The following is a 21,952-nucleotide window of genomic DNA, read 5'->3' on the forward strand; positions in this document are numbered from 1 at the left end:
AATTCATATACCACCTTTCTCCTGGATGAGGACCCAAGGAGGGTCACAAGAGAATAAACTAAAAACAAAACACCAGAGGTTGCCAAAACTTGGTCCTCCAGATGTTTTGGATGTCAGCTCCCAGGAGCCCCAACCAGTTTGACCAACAGTCAGGAATTTGGGGAGCTGAAGTCCAAAACATCTGGAATGCCAAAGTTTGGGAACCACTGCAATACACTTTTAAAGCACAAGGAAAAATCACATTAAAACAACATGTTAAAAAAAAATAAGGTAGAATCTCAGCTACTAAACAAACATTTTATAATCTTTTGTTTTTGTAGAAATGGATCTCTCCCCCCCCCCCAAAACCTGGCAATTATGTTGAAATGTGAAAAAAAAATCTCTCACAGCAGCTGACCACTTTTTGATGGGGAGTACTGACATGTCAAGACACCTTTCTCCTTCAGGATGAGAAAAACCTGCAAATTTTATTTATATCTCTACTGCTTGGAAGTGACAACACACCGAATGATCATGGCTCAACATATGCTGTGGACAATATCCCAAGGGATATGACCTAACTTCTGCAGAAACCTTGGCGGTCACTATTTCCTGCCCTTGCTGCCTGTACCAGATCAATGCCCAGCATGTCTTCCTGCCAACTCCCCCTTGCAAGAATTGGTCTTTTGATAACTGGTAGCAACCCTCCATGCTGCTTCAGTCAACACAGTGCATTGCCAGACGTCGGCTTGCCCAAACAAGACACATCCGGTTGCAATGACAACTCGGCAGGCTTCTACAATTTCCCTTTCTAAGCTTTCTTGGCTCCAAGTTTATCCTCCCGAGTCCCAAAACATCGCTGCTAATTTCCTTCAAGCAAACTTGTGGTGACATGGGCTGGTGTGAGCCACAGTTGATGTGGATGCCCTGGTTTTGAACTCACTTTCTAAGCCTCTAGGGCTGGAAGGAGGAACAACCTTAGAGGATATTTGCTGTGAGGAAAGATGTGGGATGGAAAGATGTGGGATGCTGTAATGGTGTGCATGTGTGGCAGCTTCTGGGCTAGCATTTAAAGTTACGTTTGGATGAACTGCAGTTATGGGGTTGAAGATTGCAGTAGATATTAGGATAAAAGGCAACAAGGAGTATCTAAGTGTCTCTTCCAAAGTCCTACTTCCAAAGTTTGGCCAAGGTCCTACTTTGCGGTTATATAGCATAAAACTCCACATGCATATATATTCCTTTTATGCAACCCAGGCAGGCTTGACCGTAGACTACTGTCTTCAACACCCACACAAAAAGTATTGCCCCTCTCACTTCAGACTTCAAGTGTTCAGTGTTCCCAGGGCTTGTCTATAATGGCCAGAATATGCTGGCCCCGAAGCTGCCTTGGATTCTACCCATTACCTCCACAAACCCACAGTGACATCAGGCAGCTGCCTACATATGTAACCCAATGTGCCACATACCACCACGGGTCACTCCATCTGAGGTCAGAAACAAGGCATGCAACATTGACTACATGGTTAGCAACTTGTTGTGACTTCAGAGGGAACAACTCACACTAGGAGGAACAGCAGAACATGTGTGTTAAAAAGCTGCCTGGTCTAACTTCAGAGCACTCTGGATGTACCTGCAAAATCCGGAGCAAAAAACTCAGCATTTTTATACCGGCTTAGCCAGGGTTGAGGTGGAACTGGTTTTCCCTCATGAAGACAGTCCACACTTGAATTGAGGTTTGGACCTGAATCATGTAGACAGGTTGTGGTAGTGGTGGTGGGGAAACTGGCATAACTGACCCAGTTAGACATGCTCCCCAGAGGAAAGAGAATGGTGTGGGGGCTTCTGGGGAGAAGACTGATGAACAAGACAGAAGCTGGTGGTTTTGCTATCTCTATCCCCACCTCATCCTGACAATCTAAAAAAATAATGTGCCTAGGAAAGTTTAGTGGGACATGTTTTCCAACCCAGCTAGGTGGCAGAAGAGAAAAGATAGAAAAAAGTGGGATGAATGTACAGGCACTATGTTGCAATGCAAACTCACTTCTATCATGGGTAGAGGAATACATGTGTTGTAGACACGAACCAGTTGATTTGAATTGAAGAAATGAGTTTCCACCTAAACATTGGGAAGAACTTCGTAAGAGTAAGAATTTTCCAAGAGTAGAATGGACTACTTCAAAGGGTGGCAGACTCACTCATATGGGAAAAAGTGGGATAAAAATTAATTGAATAAATACATTCTATGGAAGTCTTTAAACTGAAGAGCCCAAACTGGCCATCTTTTGAGAGTGCATTAACTCTGGACTCCTGCATGGTGTTTGGACCAAATTGGCCCTTGATGACACTTTTGACTCTATGATTCTGTGCCGTGCAGCGCTGTAGAAACACAGAGTTATTAGCTGCTACCTTCTTCCCATGCTTCAAACAGAACAGTAATCCATCCCAATTATTTTTTTAAAAACCCTACCGTTGAAATGAGTGGAACTGAAATCCCCAAGTTGGGTAGCAGGCCTAATGCCATGTGAGCAAAGGTTCCTAACAAGCCCATTGAATGACCTTTCCTGAGCTAGTCTGGCTTTTCAAATGTAATTATTTGGACCACATTATTTTCATGACTTAATACAATGCCTTGAAGCTCTCCAACAAGGTTAATTAGATCCCTCCATTCAAAACCTATCTGTTCTCAACCGACTTTTAATAAGCTACGATGCAGCCTTCTAAATCTGACCTAATGATATGATTAGTGGGCGGCTATCCGGCCTGCCACGATCAAATCGTCCGGCAGAAAATGCTTAATGCAAATTAAGAGGCAACATCATTGGCCTCTTTACTTTGCCTCTCTTGGGGTTTTATTTTATTTTCTGGCTGACCACCAGGCCACACCATCTGGAGGCTCACAGCCAGCAGACTGGTAACACAGACAAGGAATGCAGACCTTGGCTTATTTCAGGGGTAGGTACCTGTCACAGGCTAGCAGGCAATCCTGGTAGGGTTAGTACAGTGAAATCTGGAGAAGGTGTCTGTACCTTTAGTGGTTCTATAGAAGGCAAAATTTCAACAGGTGTTTCTTGTTACCTGATTTTGTAATCTTCTGCAAAACCATTAAAGGTATAGCGACCATCCCCAGTTTTCAATCTGACCTTTTAGCCCTCAGGATGGCCACACACTCCCGTGGCATCCCCATCCACAAAATTAAATAATTTCTTTGTACCCAACTACCCCCTAAGAAGGGTATGGGCATTTTTGCTACTTTTTTTTTGTCCCAGCAGCCCATTTTAGTCTAGGAAAGGCCCTTTTACAACAGAATGTGCCTCTGCAATCACCTTCTGTTGTTGTTGTTGTTATTATTATTATTATTATTCACATCCTGTGTCTTGTTTGAGGCTGGCAAGCATCTAAGTGAGAACATCTACAGCCAACAGGACCTGGGAAGGGGAACTGAGGCCAGTCTCGGGGCTTACAAAGGTTTACAAGCAAAAGCATGGTCCAGGCCATCCAAGGTTCAAAGGGGAAAAACAGTCCTGAGCAGGGTCTAAAGCCAAGAAGGAAGTTGCCAGATAAAATACTCCAAAGGTCAGAAATGCACAAACTCAGAGATGTCTGTCAGCGTTGCACAGAGGTTTGTGCCTGTTTGTCTGCAGCAATGGAAAAGCCTGGACTAGGCTCATTTACATCCAGCAGCTGATCAGCCCAGCTAGCCTCATTAGCTGGCTGTCACATATTTAAAGTGGAGCAGGGCATTGCCTGACCTTTTGCTCCCAATGTTTTAATGTATGTTGCTCAAGGGGATTGTGTGCTTCTGCTTTCTCCTTTTGGAGAGGTTGCTGCCTGGGATGGGATTGATTCGGCCAGGGCTGCACCGAAGTCTGGGAGCTGTTGTTCTTCAGCAATGGAATGGCCTGAGCTGAATTCATTTAATAATAATAATACAGTGGTGCCTCGGGTTACGAAAGTAATTCGTTCCGCGGCCGCTTTCGTAACCCGAAAAGCCTTCGTAAGCCGAATTGCCATAGGCGCTAATGGGGAAAAGCCGCGATTCCGTGTAAAATAGCGCCGAAAAGCACCAAAAGTTTTTTCGTAACCTGAAAAAACATTCGTAACCCGGAACAATAATTCCCTATGGGATTTTTTCGTATCCCGAAAATTTCGTAACCTGGGTATTTCGTATCCCGAGGTACCACTGTAATAATAATAATAATAATAATAATAATAATAATAATAATAATAATAGGTTTTATTTATATACCGCCCAATCACTGGGAATCCGAGCGGTTTACAATAGAGGGGATAATAGACAGTTCCCTACCCTCAGGCTTACAATCTAAAAGACACGACACAAAAGGAGAAGGGAATGGTGAGGGGGGAGGGGATCAGGTCCAGCATTCTTCTCTCCCTCTGAGGCCTGAACCAAGGCAGATGGACCGGAGGGAGGGCTCTTCTTCTTCAGGCTAGCCCTGGTGGAACTGGGCCAGCCTGTTCTCTCCCTCACCAGCCGAAAGATGACAGTTACGGAGGGAGGGCGCTCTATCTTCAGGCTGGCCCTGATGACGCTGGGCCAGCCTATTCTCTCTCTCACTGGCCGAAAGAAGACAGTTATGGAGGGAGGGCGCTCTATCTTCAGGCTGGCCCTGATGACGCTGGGCCAGCCTGTTCTCTCCTTCACCGGGCGAAAGATGACAGTTATGGAGGGAGGGTGCTCTGTCTTCAGGCTAGCCCCTGATGACGCTGGGCCAGCCTGTTCTCTCCCTCACAGGCCGAAAGATGACAGTTATGGAGGGATTTATATTGGATTACTGCACTACACTCGTATAGTGCTGCTATTCTTCTTTAACTGCTCTGGCTGCCTCCTGTTGCATTCTGGGATTTTCTTTTTGGGGAGGGGCATTTAGCTCTTAGGCTTCACTGAACTACAAACCCCAGAATGCAACAGGAGGCAGCCAGCAGCTGATCAGCCCACCTGGCCTCATTAGTTCACTGTTGAATATTTTAAGTGGAACAGGGCATTACCTGGTCTTTTGCTCCTGTGTGCCTTCAAGCGGTTTGCATGTTGGCACTTTAATTTATGTTGCCCAAGAGGATTAAATGCTTCTTCTTTCTTCTCTTGGAGAAGCTGTTGCCTGGGATGCACTTGGTTCTGCCTCTCCATTGCAACAGCAAGTTTGCTAGCCTCCTCCAGCCTTAACTTGGATGTTTCATCTTGGCACTTGTCCCCTTTTTTATCCAAGAAAGTGTCCTCCAGATAGGACATGACACCCAGAGAGACCCAAAAATGTGCCCCCAAACTTGGGGACCCTCTGGGTCACATGTGACCTACAGGCTATATTTGGGCCACATTTGCCTTTCATTTTCACTTGCTAGAATGAATAATTTCAAATTTCAACAATTTCAATTTTCTTCCCCATGTGTGACATTATGCACATTTTTGATGACATTTTGCATTTTGGGTCTTTTTTTTTTTTTAAATGAACAACCTCTCAGTAGTTGATGATCTTCTCAATGAGCTGCCTCAGTGTGTCAGGGCACATTTTCTCATTGTGACCAAGAAGCCTGTCACATATTTTAAATTGTATTTTATATTTTGTTATCGGGTTTTTAACTGTACTTTGCTTTAATCTATGTAGTAAGTTGCCTTGAGAAAAGGAAGACGATAACAACAACAACAACATCTCCAATACAGATAATGGTCAGTTGGTATCAGACAGTTTTATTGTTCATTCCTCCTGGAGCAGAACCTTTGAATCAATGAGATTTACACATCTGTTTGTTCATCATTCATCAACTGATTCAGAGTGCCTACTTTAGTTGGACTAAGTGCAAAAGATGCAGTGCAGCGATGTTAACCTTTGTAAATTTTGTTTTGTGAGGCAAGAACAAATAATTTTAGCCTCTTTCTCTTTGCTGTGAAAAAGTTGTTGAAAAGTGTGACATTTTTAAAGACTCTTCACAATGGAGGACTTACACTGAGCAAAAACTGCATGTTTTCTCTCTGTTTGCAGTAAGGAAAATAAGATTCCTGCAGAGAATACAGCATTTTGTGTGGAAACACTGCTTTCTGTGCAATGAATTTGTTTTTGGCAAAAAAAAATGTTCTCTGCGGAACCCCCTTTGTGTGCATTTTTTTCAGATAAAATTAGTCCCTGTTTCAGTGATTCTCATCTATTGCAGAGCCTCCTTCCACAGGGAAAAACCCGTTGTTTTCCCCCAATTTTCAAATATTTTCAAATACAAGTGTATTTCACCTCTAATGCAGGGCCAGGCATCCATAGAGCCCTATGCCACCAGAATCCCCCAAAGAGCCAGGAACGTCCTGGTGCTTACCAAAGTATTCCTCAGAAGGAGGGTTCTCCATGTCATAGAGCATTTTTTGGGTCAAGTGTTCCAGCTCATCTTCTGGTCTGAATAGCGGAGTGTTTGAGGCAGGGCTGGGCCCAACATGTCCACTCTGGCGAAGGAAAAAACAGACATAATGTGAAGTTTCCAAGGTGGCATAAAAATTAAGGCTACAGCCATGCTTGTTCAGGTTAGTTCAAAAGCAGAACTTGTCTGGCAACTCAGAAGTCCATCAATGGATGCAAAGGTTTTGCCCAGTTGCTTGAAATGAACCCTCACCCAGCCTGACATTCTCTTCAGACTTTGTTTTGACTATCAGTTCAAGAGTACTTTCCTCTTTGGTATTTGCAAAAACACAACCTGAGCACAATGAAGCTAAAACAGAATGTACAGGAACAAAGAGGCATACCTTCTCCTTTTCCTACTTTCCTTCCAGAAAATAAACCCTATTGCATGCATACCCTCAGATTTTCCTGGTGATAAAATGAGCAAATGGGTGAGATCTTATGACCTTATAGCACAATGTAAATGCAGTTGGCCCTTCATATTTGCAGTTTTGACGTTCGCTAGTGGTCCACCTTTTCCCACTTTTGGCTGGACCTGACTCATATCAGGCATTATAGGTCATGACCAGCACCTTATTTCTTTTTTAAAATATATTTCTATTAGTGTCAAACCTAAAATTTACACTCTATATAGATAGTTAACAAATGAATAATTGATTTATAATAAGTACTTCCTATGTTCTGAAAATTGGTGCTACCTGACATAAGCTGCCTTTCATTTCCGTCAACTCTTTTCATTCTCTACCAATTTACCAAATTTCCTCTCTGACAGTCTTTACCTTTATTACTGGCATTCTACAATTATATAACACAAATATCAGAAACTTTCCATGAACTATCTTTTTAGCTTAATATTCTACATCAATTTTACTTTTTCACATTACAATATATTTTACATTGCATTGTCGCCTAAAGTCAAAGCCCACTTTAAGCATGACTCAAATTAATATGAATGGAATAATGATACTAAAAAAAAACCCAGTTTGATATATATTGCCCTATCTTTGATTTACTGTATATAAACTAAGGGTTCCCATTCTTTAGTAAAGGTGATAACCAGCACTTTTATAGAAACATAGGGCCTGAACAGACAGGCCAAAATAAAGCTGCTTCGGGTCACTTTGGAGGTATGCTGTTTAAATGATGCATGTGTCTTAAGAGGCCAGAGGCTGCGCCAAAGCCATGCTCCAGTCCTAAGCGCAGCTTCTGGCCTCTTAGGATGCATGTATCATTTAAACAGCATACCCCCAAAGTGACCCGAAGCAGCTTTATTTTGGTCTGTCTGTTTGGGCCCATAGTTGGAAGGGAACACAAGGGCCTTGCAGTCTAACCATTTGCCATGAAAGAATGCACAACTAAAGCAATCTCAAAGGATAGTCATCCAAACTCTGTTTACAGACTTTTCAAAGAAGACTCCCCAGGCAATGTCTTCCACTGTCAAACAGCCCTTATAGTCAAGAAGATCATCCTAATGTTCAGGAGAAATCTCTTTTCTTGTAGTTTGAATCCTTTGCTCTATGTCCTAGTCTCTAGAATAGCAGGAAACAAGCATGTTCCACCTGTTGCCTGACTCTCCTAGCTATACTTAAATAGCCATATTTCAAGATGGCTACCCTATAACCTCTCCCATCTTCTTTAGAATAAACATACACAGCTCCACAAGTTATCTAGGATGAGTTAGGGTGCACCTGCACTGTAGAAATAATGCAGTTTGACACCACTTTAAGTGTTGTAGCTCAATCCTATGGAATCCTGGCGTTTTTAGTTTCCTAAGGTATTTAGCCTTCTCCGCCAAACAGTGCTTGCACCTCACAAAACTACAAATCCCAGGATTTTGTAGGATGGGGCCATGACAGTTCAGGTGGCATCAAACTGCATTAGATCTACAGTGTGGATGCACCCTTAGTCTCCTTTGGTATCAAAGGGAGGGAAGAACCTGTGTGGTACTTATCAGTTAGTCTGTAACTGGCACTAACCAAATGCCAGTGTGCATAAAAGTTCCTGGCAAAATAGCTTGACTTGTCTTTAAAGTGCCATAGGGCTTTTTCCTTCTTGAAATAATGCTAATGTGGGGGGGGCCTTGGTATCCGCTTAGGTTTGGTTCCAGAACCTCTTGTGGATACCAAAATCCATGGATGTGCAAGTTTCATTAAATACAATGACACAGTAAAATGGTGTCCCTTATATAAAATGGCAAAATTGAAGTGTGATTTTTGGAATTTATATATTTTTCAAATATTTGCAAGCCATGGATGCTTGAATCCGTGGATATAAATAAAAATAAAATAAAATAAAATAAAAGTTTTATTTATATACCGCAGCCTTCCATAGATCAGGGCGGTTTACACACAATTAAGATATACATACATAAATCAAGCAAATCAAGCATAAACAATACATCAAAGAAACAATAAAAACAATAAAAAAAAAATAAAAAGATAAAACCCCAATTAGCCCTTCCTCATGGCCACGGAAAGAGGAGGGAGGCCCTAAATGATGTTCATGGGGGGAATGCTTGATGAAATAAGAAGGTCTTTAAATCCTTCTTGAATTGGGCCAGGGAGGTAGTCGAGCGGAGCTCAGCGGGCAGCGTATTCCAGAGGGCCGGGGCGGCGATGGAAAACGTCCGCTTGGTAACGGAGGAAAGCCTAGCCCCCGGCACCTTCAGGAGTTGCTGCCCAGATGTTCTGAGGGTGCGGGACGGAATGTATGGGGAGAGGCGGTCCTTCAGGTATCCCGGACCCAAGCCATTTAGGGCTTTATAGGTAATTACCAACGCCTTATATTGAGCTCGGAAGCGAATGGGCAGCCAGTGAAGATCTTTTAAAATCGGTATTATATGGCTGGTCCTGGGAGCACCAGTGACCAGCCGGGCTGCCATATTCTGCACCAATTGTAGCTTCCGAGTTTGGTATAAGGGTTGCCCCATGTAGAGTACATTGCAGAAATCCAATCTTGAAGTTACCAGAGCATGTACAACCGTTTCAAGGTCCCTCTGGGCCAGGTATGGGCGCAGCTGGCGAATCAGCCGAAGCTGATAACAGGTGCTCTTGACCGTCGCATTCACCTGAGCAGTCAGGTGAAGCGACGAGTCAAGAAGCACGCCCAGACTGCGCACGGAGTCCTTCACAGGGAGCGTGACCCCGTTCAGGACAGGTGGAACCACCGCCATTCCTGGACCAGGAGAACCTATCACTAGTACCTCCGTTTTCTCTGGATTCAGTTTGAGTCGGTTTTCCCTCATCCAGCCCATTACTGACTCCAGACAGGCCACGAGAGGAGAGACGCCATCCCCAGTCACTGCATCAGTCGGAGACATAGAGAAAATAATTTGGGTGTCATCAGCGTACTGATAACCCCGCGCCCCATGTCTCCGGATGACCTCTCCCAGCGGTTTCATGTAAATGTTAAATAGCATGGGAGACAGAATGGCCCCTTGAGGGACCCCAGTTTTAAGGGGCCTCTCGTCGGAGCACACGTCTCCCAGCTGCACCATCTGGGACCTCCCAGAGAGGTAGGATCGGAACCACTGGAGCGCAGTGCCCCCAATTCCCACCTCAGCTAGGCGCCCCAGAAGGATATAAAATCTGTGAAGGGCTGACTGGACCACTGTCAGTTCCATATCCGGGGGTAGCTATGTTGGCCATACAGCAAAGTACAATACTGTAACATCCAAAATCCCACAAACAGTGATACCTTTATTGGAGTAACCAAAATGCACAATACATATGTAGAGCTTAAAAACCTTGCCATACGTATATTGCACATTTTGGTCGCCTCAATACAGCTATCACTGTTTTGTGGATTTGGGAAGTTATTATACTTTACTAACAGTCCCAATTCTTGTTTCCAAGCTCCCCGAAAAGACCCTTCTTGTAGCTCCCACTGACAAAAAAAGCCCCGTTTGGCATTACAAACTCAATCTTTGACTACAAAAGAAGAGTGAAACAGTCACCCCTTAAGCACTGATCTTTTATTTGGCTGAGCTGGGTTCATCCCAAGATGCTTTGTTTTTTTTCCTCTGAGTAGCCAAGGACATATTCAGTAGGAACTCAGCCTTCTGTCCTGCTGAGGAAACCGGGGGATCATTTGCTATTGCTGGGAAATGGAGTGAACAGTGCGTCATCCAATGACGGAGAACTGAATCTCATGGGCATTTGCAAATAGACTCGATTATGCAAGGCTTGTTATAAAGAGACGGACGGAAATGTCATTTTGGAAAGGCAGAGGACCTGCACCGCACAGCATTTCAGTTTGGGAAGGTTTAGCAGTGCTTTTGCAGGGGAAATCGTTTCCTCAGCCCTGTTGTTCATAAGAAGATGGTATACTGCTGCCTCGGGATATTAGTCTCATCTTATTATCCCTCTCTTGAAGAAGAGGCGATAATCATGATGATGATGATGTTACAGTATAATGTAATTATATAATCGATTGAAAAATATAACACAAGGAAAACATTTTGCCTTCTTCAGTTGCTAAAGAAGCAAGAACATTTTGCTTTTGTGAAGTCGAAGGCTTTCATGGTCGGCATCCATCTTTTTTGTGGTTTTTTTGGGCTATGTGGCCACGTTCTAGAAGAGTTTATTCCTGACGTTTCGCCAGCATCTGTGGCTGGCATCTTCAGAGGATTCTCTGGCAAAAGAGATGCTGGTGAAATGTCAGGAAGAAACTCTTCCAGAACATGGCCACATAGCCCTAAAAACCCACAAAAAACATTTTGCTTTTGTTTTTCAATCCTGTTAGTTAACTCGTCCAATATAGACGTGTGTGTGTGTGTGTGTGTGTGTGTGTGTATTCATTTGTATGCCACCTTTCTCCCAGAAGGGATCCAAAGCAGCTATATACAATGGGCTCTCGGTATCCTCTGGCATTTGGTTCCAGGACTCCAGTTTAATATACAAGAGAGCAGATAGTGTCACAGGACAGAGGCATTCTGGATCTCAAAGGAGGGTTCTTTTTGTGTTGCTTTGTTTTGTTAACTGCGTTTGAGTCGATCCCAAGATTCCCGACTCATAGAGACCCCGGGGGTGAGATGTCTCCAAGACTCTCTTTTCTCCACTGCTCTAAGAGCCTTGCAAATTCATGCCTGTGACCTCCATAATAGATTCCATTCATCTAGCATGTGGTCTTCCTCTCTTTATACCTATCTCCACTTTTCCTAGTATTATTGTCTTCCAATGAGTCATACCTTCCCATGACGTGGTCAAAGTACAAAAATCTCTATCATCTTGACTTCCAGGGAGATTTCAGGGTTGATCTGTTCTAGGACTCATTTGTGTTGCTAATTGAGTTTAAATTTGATTTCCTGGACTTTATGACTCTTTGGGGCTGTACAGACTGGCCATTAAGGCTGGCCTGGGGGTGGAGTCAGGGAGAGGTGTTCATACGACACACATCCCGACTCTCCCCCCAGGGCTGCATGATGCCATGTGCCACACCACACAGTGCAATGCATCACAGCACTCTTCTGGAGCTGCAGCTAGATGACACTGTGCCAAAGGAGCGCTGAAAAGCCATGGCACTGGTGGATAGGGTGCCCTTTCTGAAGCGCAGAAGGAGACACTTTTTGTGGCTCCTTTTTGCACCACAGAAAGGCAAGACTGGGTCTGTGTCATGCTGTTGCTGCAGCCCCGATCTGGCGCAAAGAGAGTCAGGTGCAGGCTGCCCCTTACGGGTGCTCTACAGCCCCTTTGTCTCTCAGAGCCCACATGACCCCCCAAAAGAGAATGGCCTCTATCTATTGGGATGTCCCTCTGTGCCAGCTTAACTGGGAACTATAGTAACATCTCGACAAAACGTAGGCCTCTAACTCTTAACATTGTCATCTCTCTCTCTCTCTCTCTCTCTCTCTCTCTCCTGTTTTATTTTTAGCACTTTTGCCTGATGAAGAAGCAAGCAACATATGTTTTGTGCATTTTGGTTGGCCCCATGTAGCTATTGCTGTTTTGTGGATTTTGGATGTTATTGTACTTTGTTGTATGGCCAACAGAGCTACCCCTAGATATGCAAAAATATAAGTTTACACTACGCAAGCACCATGCAGGATCTCAGCTATAGTGAAATACAATGTCTAGAATCCTTTGGGGGTTTACATCTTTGTATGTCGACTAATGTCTGTGGGAACTGGAATTGGGCAGTTCTGCAGCTGGATACATGTATGGATCCAGTAAAAGGCTGCTGTTAAGGAACCAGGAAAGTCACTGATGTGCACTGGTCCCTTATACACCGGGACACCAAATAGGGAGTGTGATGAGCATTGGGATACTCTTGCAGGTGTCCTGTTATGTATCTTCACAATTCACTAAATAGGTTTCTTATCCGTCTGCTACATAGCTAAGTACACTCAGCCTCTGGTATACATGGATCCAACCATTCATTGCTTGAATATATTCTGAAAAACCTTACAAAATTGCAAAAAGCAAACTTTAATTCTCTGTTTTATACAAAGGATACCATTTTACTTTGTTGTCATGTGCCTTCAAGTCATTTCTTACTTATGGTAACCCTAAGCTAAATCTATCATGGGGCTTTCTTGGCATGAATTGTTCAGAGGAGGTTTGCCACTGCCTTCTCCTGAGGCTGAGAGAGCGTGGCTTGCCCAAGGTCACCCAGTGGGTTTCATAGCTCAGTCAGGATTTGAACCCTGATCTCCGAATTGTAGTCCATTACTCAAACCACCACAGTACATTGGCTCTCACCATTTTACACTATTGCATATAATGGGACTCAAGCATCTAGCTTGGAGAAGTTCCTTCTTCAGACCCCATTCCCAGGATCCTCATAGACAGCTTTGCTATCTGGGGGATTCTGGAAGAGGTAATAAAGATTCTAAAAGAAGTAATTCAAAACTTCCAGAAAAAGGAACTATACGAATTAGAATAATTACTCGAAAATGACTGGCTAAGAGACATTTGTACTCACAGAGTTTTATTTGCATGAGCGTTTATATCGAGTTCAAGCTTTGTATTTTTTGAGGCAATCAAAATAATTAATAAGACTAAGTTAAAAAGAAGTTGTGTAGAATAATATAGAAAGAGAAGAAAGAAAATGATGATCACCCTTTATAGGTTTTTTTCCATTAGAAGGTTAATATTGTCAACATAAATGACAAATATATTTATTTGGAATAGTCGATTTATACAAAATGAACATATAACTGTAATATAGAAAGATGTATATATGTCAATTAATACACTGTATTTTTCTTTTTAAACTAATAAAATTAATTTTTTTAAAAAAGGAACTTTTCTGAGCTCTGTGAACCGTCTCCTTATTGATTGTCAGGGCAATACTTTATACTAACACTAAAATGCTGTTTACATAAAAACCACCTGATTTGCACATTCCCTTCATTTGGGTGCCCACTCCACCCCAAATGTTTAGAAGTGTTCAAAATGTGCCCAACTGAAAGCAAGAAGAACATCAAACCTATTTTTAATTGGTGTAACATGATTTCTTAGCACGGCTTGGTACAAAATTGGGTTCAGAGAACTGAAAGCAATTTTTGATGAGGTTTCTGTTGCATCCTGATCCTGCTTTGGGAAATCTCTCTTTTGGAACAACTCTTTTTTAAAAAAAAAAATTAAATCATGGTTTCACAATTACAAAAGGGCTCTTTGCCACGCCAGCTGGCCTATTTTCCCAGGTCTCTCCTGTAGCTGCTTTCAAATACTGCACAGTCAGTGGTGGCTCATAGCTTCCATGTTAGTCGGGAGATGATTCCATTGTTTTAGTTTCAGTATGAAGTTTAGTTTTGTTTGGTCTAAAATCTGAAAGAGTTATCCAAGGTGCTCAGCTTATTTGGGGCATAAAGTTAAAGCAAAGGTGAGAGGACATTGCATCTTGTGGTTTGCCTCTGTGGCCCCAACACCCAAAGAAACAAGCTGATATTCCACACTGGATACTTAGTTGTGCATACATGTGGTTTTATTCTGGATTGTCTCATCATAAGGTCTTGATAGTAAAAGATTTTCAGAAATGGTTTACCAGTGCCTCCTTCTGCTCAGCACTAATCACTATTGGTCCTCCAGATGTCAGTTCCCAGAAGACTAAGCCAAACTCAGCCAGGATTCTGGGAGCAGAGGTCCAAAACATCTGGAGGGCTAAAGAGCTGGACAGTTAAGAAAACAGATAGGAAGAGAATTAATCCATTTGAGATGTGGTGCTGGAGAAGAGTGCTGAGGTTGCCACGGGCAGCCAAGAAGTCAAACAAATGGGTCCTAGAGCAGATCAAACCAGAAATCTCCCTGGAAGCCCAGATGACATGACTGAGGCTGTTGTACTTTGGCTACATCATGAGGAGGCACGACTCAATGGAAAAAACAATAATGTTAGGAAAGGTGAAAGGAAGAGAGGAAGGCCACATGCTAGATGGATGGATTCCATTAAGGAGGTCATGGGTAGGAATTTGCAGGACCTGAGCAGAGCAGTGGCGCATAGAGAGTCTTGGAGATGTCTCATCTGCTCAGTCACCATGACTCAAGATCAACTCGAGGGTGGATAACAACAACAAAAAGTATGAGACCCATTGCTCTAAAGGTCTACAAGATAGTTCCCTAAACCAGACACTCAGCTGCAACTTACAACTTCAATGTGGTGATTAAAATGTATTAATTGTGGGGAGGGGAAAATATTGTGGCCTTCCACATGTTCTTGATCTGCAAATCACAGCAATTCTCTTCACTGTTTTTCCCCAACTAGGGGTAATGGGAACTGTAATCCAGCGATAACTGGCAGTCCACATGTTGCCCAACCCTCCCACATTTGCATCTCTGTTGTCAGTAACTCGCAGTGTATGTATGTGCAATAATATAGTAGTAACTTTCAATGTATGCATCTGCAGCGTATAATCGTCTCTGACAATTAGGGATGATGGGAGTTGTAATCCAACAAGAACTGGAGGGGCACACAGAATCATAGAGCTGGAACAGACCTTAAGGGCCATCCTATCCAACCCTGTACTGCTATGCCAGAAGACACAGTCTAAGCACTCCCATCCAGGCTCCATTTAAAAATCTCCAAAGAAGCGGACATAGGACCCAAACAGATAGGCCACAATAAAGCTGCTTCGGGTCACTTTGGAGGTATGCTATTTAAATGATGCATGCATCTTAAGAGGCTGGAAGCCGCGCCAAAGCCATGCTCCAGTCCTAAGAACTGGAGTGCAGCTTTGGCGCAGCTTCTGGCCTCTTAAGATGTGTGTGTTATTTAAACAGCATACCTCCAAAGTGACCCAAAGCAGCTTTATTTTGGCTTGTCTGTTTGGGCTCTCTGCAACTCTTTCAGTGAGTGTTGAACAGCTCTTTCCCTCAGAAAGTTCTTCCTAATGTTGAGTTGGAATCTCTTTCCCCATATCTGGTTTAGACACTGTGCAAAACAGCTCGCAAACTCAGACACAACCTGTTTTGTGATGCTCATTTCAAAAATGTGTGCGCAGGAGAGCACAGTTGTGTGTGATTGCATTGGTCAAAAAAATAGCTGATTCCTTTCCTTCACTGGTTCCAGGACTTCTTTGCCTGCTTTTTTACTTCCACTCCAAACCTTGTTGATAATGATCAGACATTTATCCATGGCTCGCTGGAGGGTACATTAGATCTAGCACCAGTCATTTCTGTCCCTGTCTCATTGCCCATCCCACCCCAACAAAGAAAAGGAAAGGGAGGAGGAAAAGCCACCTGAACAAGTGATAAACACCTTGCAAAAGTGCCAGAGACATTCAGAAATGGTGCCGTAATGAATGCACCACCACTTTGGAGGCATGGCAGACATTCATTTTTTCCTGTCCATTTGCAAACGATGTACCAGAGGTTCCTTTCTTGGGAAGAAAATAACTTCAATTATGTGTTCTCAACCAAAGAAACATGGAAATTATCTTCCTTTCAGAAGGTAGAATTAGCCCAATTTAGAACTGAATAGCTGCCAAAAAAAACATATATCCCTTGCTGATATTTACCTTTCTTGACACCCCTTTTCATTTATTTATTTATTTTGTACCTCCAGCTTATTCAAAGATACACATCAAATTTGGAGCATTACTTTGGGAGGGATGATGGTTCTGCTTGCCGTTGAATGTGGGTCCAAAAATCAAGCCCCTGGCCATAGAAAACACCCACCTACATGTTCTCCGTAATATGTATCGTAGATTCAAGTTGCCCCCAAAGATGTCTCCTCTTAGGTATTAGAATAGTGTAAATCCCAAACCTCCAACTGTCATGATTTGACAGTGACAGTTCAGTTTAATCCTCTGTCATCCTACTTTTTCAACTGCTTCTTAAATGTTCCAATTTGTCTCTCTTCCCAGTTTCCCCATTTGTCTCAGGTTATTTCAATTGCTGCAAACTTAATTCACAGTATGAATGCAAGAATAGTTTGCTCTAAATTAACTCAGCAGTAAGGGGCAGAATCACAAACTGCTGCAGCCTCCTCTGACTTGTGTAAGCCTCTTTATTAATAGCAGTTGCCATTTTGACCACACTCTGATGTTGCTTACACACATGTCCTGTGGTTTTTCTCTGTCAAAACCTGGAGGGTATGAAATCCAGTTGACACCCTTTGAACTACAGTAGACACAAAGGTGTGGGTGCCTTACACATGTGTAAGTCTCCCTATGGAAGCAGTTGATCATTTTTGCCCTATGTGCAAAGTCCACATTTTGTTAAAGACTGTGGCAACAGAGCTACACATGCGCTGCCATTTTACCCGTGGATGGGCAATGCATTTGGATGCATATTTCACAGTAATCTACAATACACATGGATGTGCATGTCATGTTGTGCAAGAATGTACACTATGGTTTTGGTTGTGCACTCAGTTGTATTTATGTAATGTATGCAAGTGTAAGGCCAGCTAATGTGTGCTGTGTTTGTTGTTGTTGTTACTGAGGCCAGAATTCACATCCCCCCTTGTGCAATGAACAAAACCTTTTGATTACCCACTTTTCCTCTTGAGCCCTCCACAGTCCTGTGGAATTTGGTGAAGAATGGAGGAAGGCTACTGTATATACTCAACAATAGGTCTACCACATTGTATAAATCGTGGGCAAGTTTTGGGGCCAAAATTATGGACTGTGATATGGCCTGTGGATAAGTCAAGAATAAAACTTAGGGGCACGTAAGAAAGAATCTAAAGGCTGAAACAAAGGAAACAATGCCAAATACTTTACAAAATTCCAACAGGCATAACTGTTTGTAGTCACACTAAAGGATGGGTGGACGGGAGAGCAGAAAGAGGTCAGTACTTCCAGGACAGATTACACTCTTGCCTTTCACCAGGGGATGGTTCCTTTTTAAAATAAGAGTTAAAGTACAGTACTTACATTGACCTGTGGATAAGTCAACTCATGTTTTGGGGACAATTTTTTGATTAAATTTCTAGATTTATACATGAGTATATACAGCATATGCTGTATAAACAGTATACAGATGTAGTGGCTTAGTGGTTAAGATGCCAGTTCTGATGACTGGAAGGTTGGCAGCTCGGGGTTTGAGTGCTGCATGATGGGGTGAGCTCCTGTCACTAGTCCCAGCTTCTGCCAACCTAGCAGTCCAAAAGCATGCAAATAGGTACCACTTTGGTGGGAAGGTGACAGCGTTTGGTTCAGTCATGCTGGCCACATGCCCACCAGAGCAGTCCTCGAGCAATGCTGGCTATTCAGCTTAGCAACAGAGATAAGCACCATCCCCTTAAATTGGTTATGACTAGACACTCATATGAAGGGACTACCTTTACCTTTACCTATGTATAGTAAATCCAAATGCTCAATGATGGAGGCACCCATTGGGATCTTCCGAGGATTCTCCAGAGGTCCTAGAAGTTAATGCTGCCATCATGTGTCTAGCTACAGTCACATAGCCAGATATTTCTCAGCCATCCTTAGCTCTCCATTGGCCACTGTGCGGCTGTGGCAAGTGTACACAGGAGGAAGGCTAGTCCTGTATTGGGTCATAGGGTGAACACGTTTCATAGTTCTGGTATAGTGTCTAGATCAGTGGATGTAATAGTGCCACTCTATTCTGCTTTGGTCAGACCTCATTTGGGATCCTGTGTCCTATTCTGGAAACCACAATTAAAGAAGGATGTTGACATGCTGGGGTCTGCCCAGAGGAGGGTGAGCAAAATGGGGAAATATCTGGAAATCATGCCTTTTGATGAGCAACTTAGGGAGCTGGGTATGTTTAGCCCAGAGACGAGATGGTGAGAGGTGATATGATAGCCCTGTTTAAGTATTTGAAGGGTGTCATACTGAGGATGGAGCAAGCTTTCTGCTGCTCCAGAGACTAAGACCCAGAGCACTGGGTTCAAACTACAGGAAAAGAGATTCCATCTGAACCTAAGGAAGAACTCCCTGGTGGAAAGAGCTGTTCGACAGTGGAACATGCTGCAGCCTTGGAGTGTGGTGAAGCCTCCTTCTTTGGAGGTTTTTGAACAGAGTCTGGATGGCCACCTGCCAGGGGTGCTTTGAATGTATGTTCCTTTAAGAGTGAGAGATGCTCTGGAAGTAAGTCCAAATTGAAAAACAAGCAAACATCTGAATGAAATTGCCATAGGTAAGATTAGAGGAGCACAATTACAAAAAGCGACAGTTTGGAATGTGTCACATTCTCCAATGATATTTCACAGATTCTTGGAAGGTATCTGAATCATTGATGGTCCGAAACTCCAGTAGACTGGAAAACTAAGACAAATGTTTCAAGAGAAATCTATAGGAGCTGTGGATGAAGACTTGGACAGTTGCCCTTGAAACTCACTGAGAAATAGCGCTGGCTCTGTCCAATTTTGCTGATGGTTTTTCAACAGCATCTGACAATGCAGCAGCTCTCTTGACGGTGGGGAGCAGCTGTCAAATTTGCAGACAAGTGAGGGATGAAAGAGCATCCCCATTCACCACCTTACAAAGATGTTTGCAAGAGCTCACTTTGTCTCATGGTTGACCCCAGTCCTTCAAATGCCTTCTATCCTCTCAAAGGGAAAGTGGCTCACCTCTAGTGAACAGAGCCTCATCTTGTCTCCGTGCCAACCATCCTGAGGATGATCAGCAAGAATGTTTGTAGGCAGTGGCAGCGACACGACAGGAGCTGCTGCCAAGTTTGACCCTCCACACAAGGGAGAGACGTCCTCGCCAAGAGGCTGTCAGGCATATTATCATTTATCTCATCCAATGTACTTATGAAAATCATTTTCCATTTGGCCGGCATTCTCCGTAACTTCTTGGCAATAGTCCTAGAGCTCTGGCTTGCCAACGTGAGGGCTTGTCTTTGAGATCAAGGGTGACTGTGTGGCCAAAGGGTTAGGATTCAGAAGCTCTGTGTTCAAATGCCACCTGCCCTAGGATCTATTGGCCAGAATCCTGTTAATGATGTTGCTCTTAATTGCCATCAAGGTGTCTTCAACTTATGGCAACCCTAAGAATGAGAGACCTCTAAGTTACCCTGTCCACAACAGCCCTGCTCAAGTCTTGCAGTTTCAGCGAAGCCATTGTGGCTTGTTGATGGAGTCTCTTCATCTGGAAGGCGGTCTTCCTCTTTTCTTGCTTCCATCCACCTTATCAAGCATTATTGTCTTTTCTAGGAAGTCATGTCTTCCCATGATGTGGCTAAAGTATGATAACTTCAGTTTCATCATTCTGGCTTCTAGGGAGAGTTCAGGCTTGATTTGCTTTCGGACCCATTTATTTGCCTTTTTGGCAGTCCATAGATTCTGCAGAACTCTTCTCCAGCACTATATTTCAAACAAGTTGGTTTTCTTCCTATCAGCTCTCTTCACTGTCCAGCTTCCACAACTATACAGAGAAATAGGAAATATGATGGCATGAGCAATCCTAACTTTAGTATTCAATGATACATCTTCACATTTCGAGATCTTGTTGGGTTCCTTCATTGCCGTCTTTACAAGTCCTAGTCTTTTTCTGATTTCTTGACTGCAGCCTCCCTTCTGATTAAAGACCAAGCCAAGATATGGAAAATCTTCACTCCTTCTTCTTCTGAGTCTAAATCTGCTCTTTGCATAACCTTTTCAACATGAAGTTGAAGAAAAGGTTGATAGTATGCAGCCTTACTGACTCCTTTGCCAATTGCAAACTATTCTGTTTCTCGTATTCTGTTCTAAGAATTGCTTCTTGTCCTAAGTACAGATTTCTCATCTGAACTCTCAAATGTAGTGAGACTGCCATGACCTTAAGAGCATTCCATAGTTTTTCATGATCTATGCAGTCAAATGCTTTGCTATTGTATCTATAGAAATAATAATAATAATAATAATAATAATAATAATAATAATAATAATAGGATTTATTTCTATACCACCCAATCACTGGGAATCCAAGCAGTTTACAACAGAGGGGATAATAGATGGTTCCCTGCCCTCAGGCTTACAATCTAAAAAGACACGACACAAAAGGAGAAGGGAATGGTGAGGGGGGAGGGTATCAGGTCCAGCATTCTTCTCTCCCTCTGAGGCCTGGACCAAGGCAGACGGAGGCTGAAGGGAGGGCTTGTCTTCTTCCAGGCAGGCCTGGTGGAGCTAGCCTGCCTCTCTCTCCCTCAAGATGGTGGCTGTATATAAATTTATATATTATTTATTCTATATAAATAAGCACATTTGCTGGCATTCTACAGAAGGTTGGGGTGGCACCATCTCTGTGCAATTTCATGAATGTAAATTTATACTATGGATGTATGATGTAAGATCTCACCTATATAATTAGGAACTAGTAAGAGCTAGCCAAGGGGAGAAATAGGGATTAGTACACTTAGGGTCAACTGGGATTATGAGGAGACAGAGAAAGACCTAATAGAATCAATTAGGATTTAGATGTCTTGAATAAGTAACTGTATGTTGTTGTTAACTGCCACAAAGTGAACTTTGACTTAGGGCAACCCTATGAATGAGTGGCCTCCAAGTCATCTGGTCATCAACAGCAATGCTCACATCTTGCAAACTCAGGACCAACCCTGGCTTCCTTGGTTGAGTCCAACCATCTGGAATGAGGTCGTTGTCTTTTCCTGCTGCCTTCTACCTGACCAAGCATTACTGTCTTTTCTGATGCATTCTGTCTTCTCATGATAGGTCCAAAGTACAACAGCCTCAGTTTAGCCATCTTGCATTTAAGAGAGTTCAAGTTTGATTTTCTCTCAGGCCCATTCATTTGCCTGTTTAGCCATCTACAATGTCCATAAAACTTTTCTCCAGCATGGCATTTGTTGTTCTTTGCCACCAAGTCAACTTCGATGTATGGCAACCCTATGTATAAGAGACCTCCAAGTCACTCTCTCATCAATAGCCCTGCTTAGGTCTTGCAGACTCAGGGCAGTTGGGATTTCCTTGATAGAGTCTATCCATCTGGAATGAAGTCTTCCTCTTTTTCTACTGCCTTGCCAGTCACTGTTTTCTCTTCTAGTGAGTCATGTCTTCTTGTGATATGGTCAAAGTAAGACAGCCTAGGTTTATCCATCTTGGCTTCTATGGATAGTTTAGGCTTGATTTGCTCTCAGACCCATTTATTTGCCTTTTTGGCAGTCCACATTTTCTGCAGAACTCTTCTCCAGCACTAGATTTCAATGGAATTGATTTTCTTCCTA

At 43.1% G+C, this 21,952-nt stretch overlaps 1 protein-coding gene across 6 annotated transcripts in view; it reads right to left on the reverse strand.

Annotated features, from left to right (window-relative positions):
* The window catches only part of LOC121924985 (LIM domain containing preferred translocation partner in lipoma), a 318,874-nt gene that overhangs the window by 40,828 nt on the left and 256,094 nt on the right, over positions 1-21,952 (reverse strand). For all 6 annotated transcript variants that reach the window (XM_042456641.1, XM_042456643.1, XM_042456639.1 and 3 more), the window contains one exon: positions 6,301-6,424. In XM_042456641.1, coding sequence (XP_042312575.1) covers positions 6,301-6,424 — 124 coding nt within the window. The remainder of the gene's footprint in view (positions 1-6,300; positions 6,425-21,952) is intronic.

This window comes from Sceloporus undulatus, chromosome 3, assembly GCF_019175285.1.
Source record: "Sceloporus undulatus isolate JIND9_A2432 ecotype Alabama chromosome 3, SceUnd_v1.1, whole genome shotgun sequence".
Classification (NCBI taxonomy): Eukaryota; Metazoa; Chordata; class Lepidosauria; order Squamata; family Phrynosomatidae; genus Sceloporus; species Sceloporus undulatus.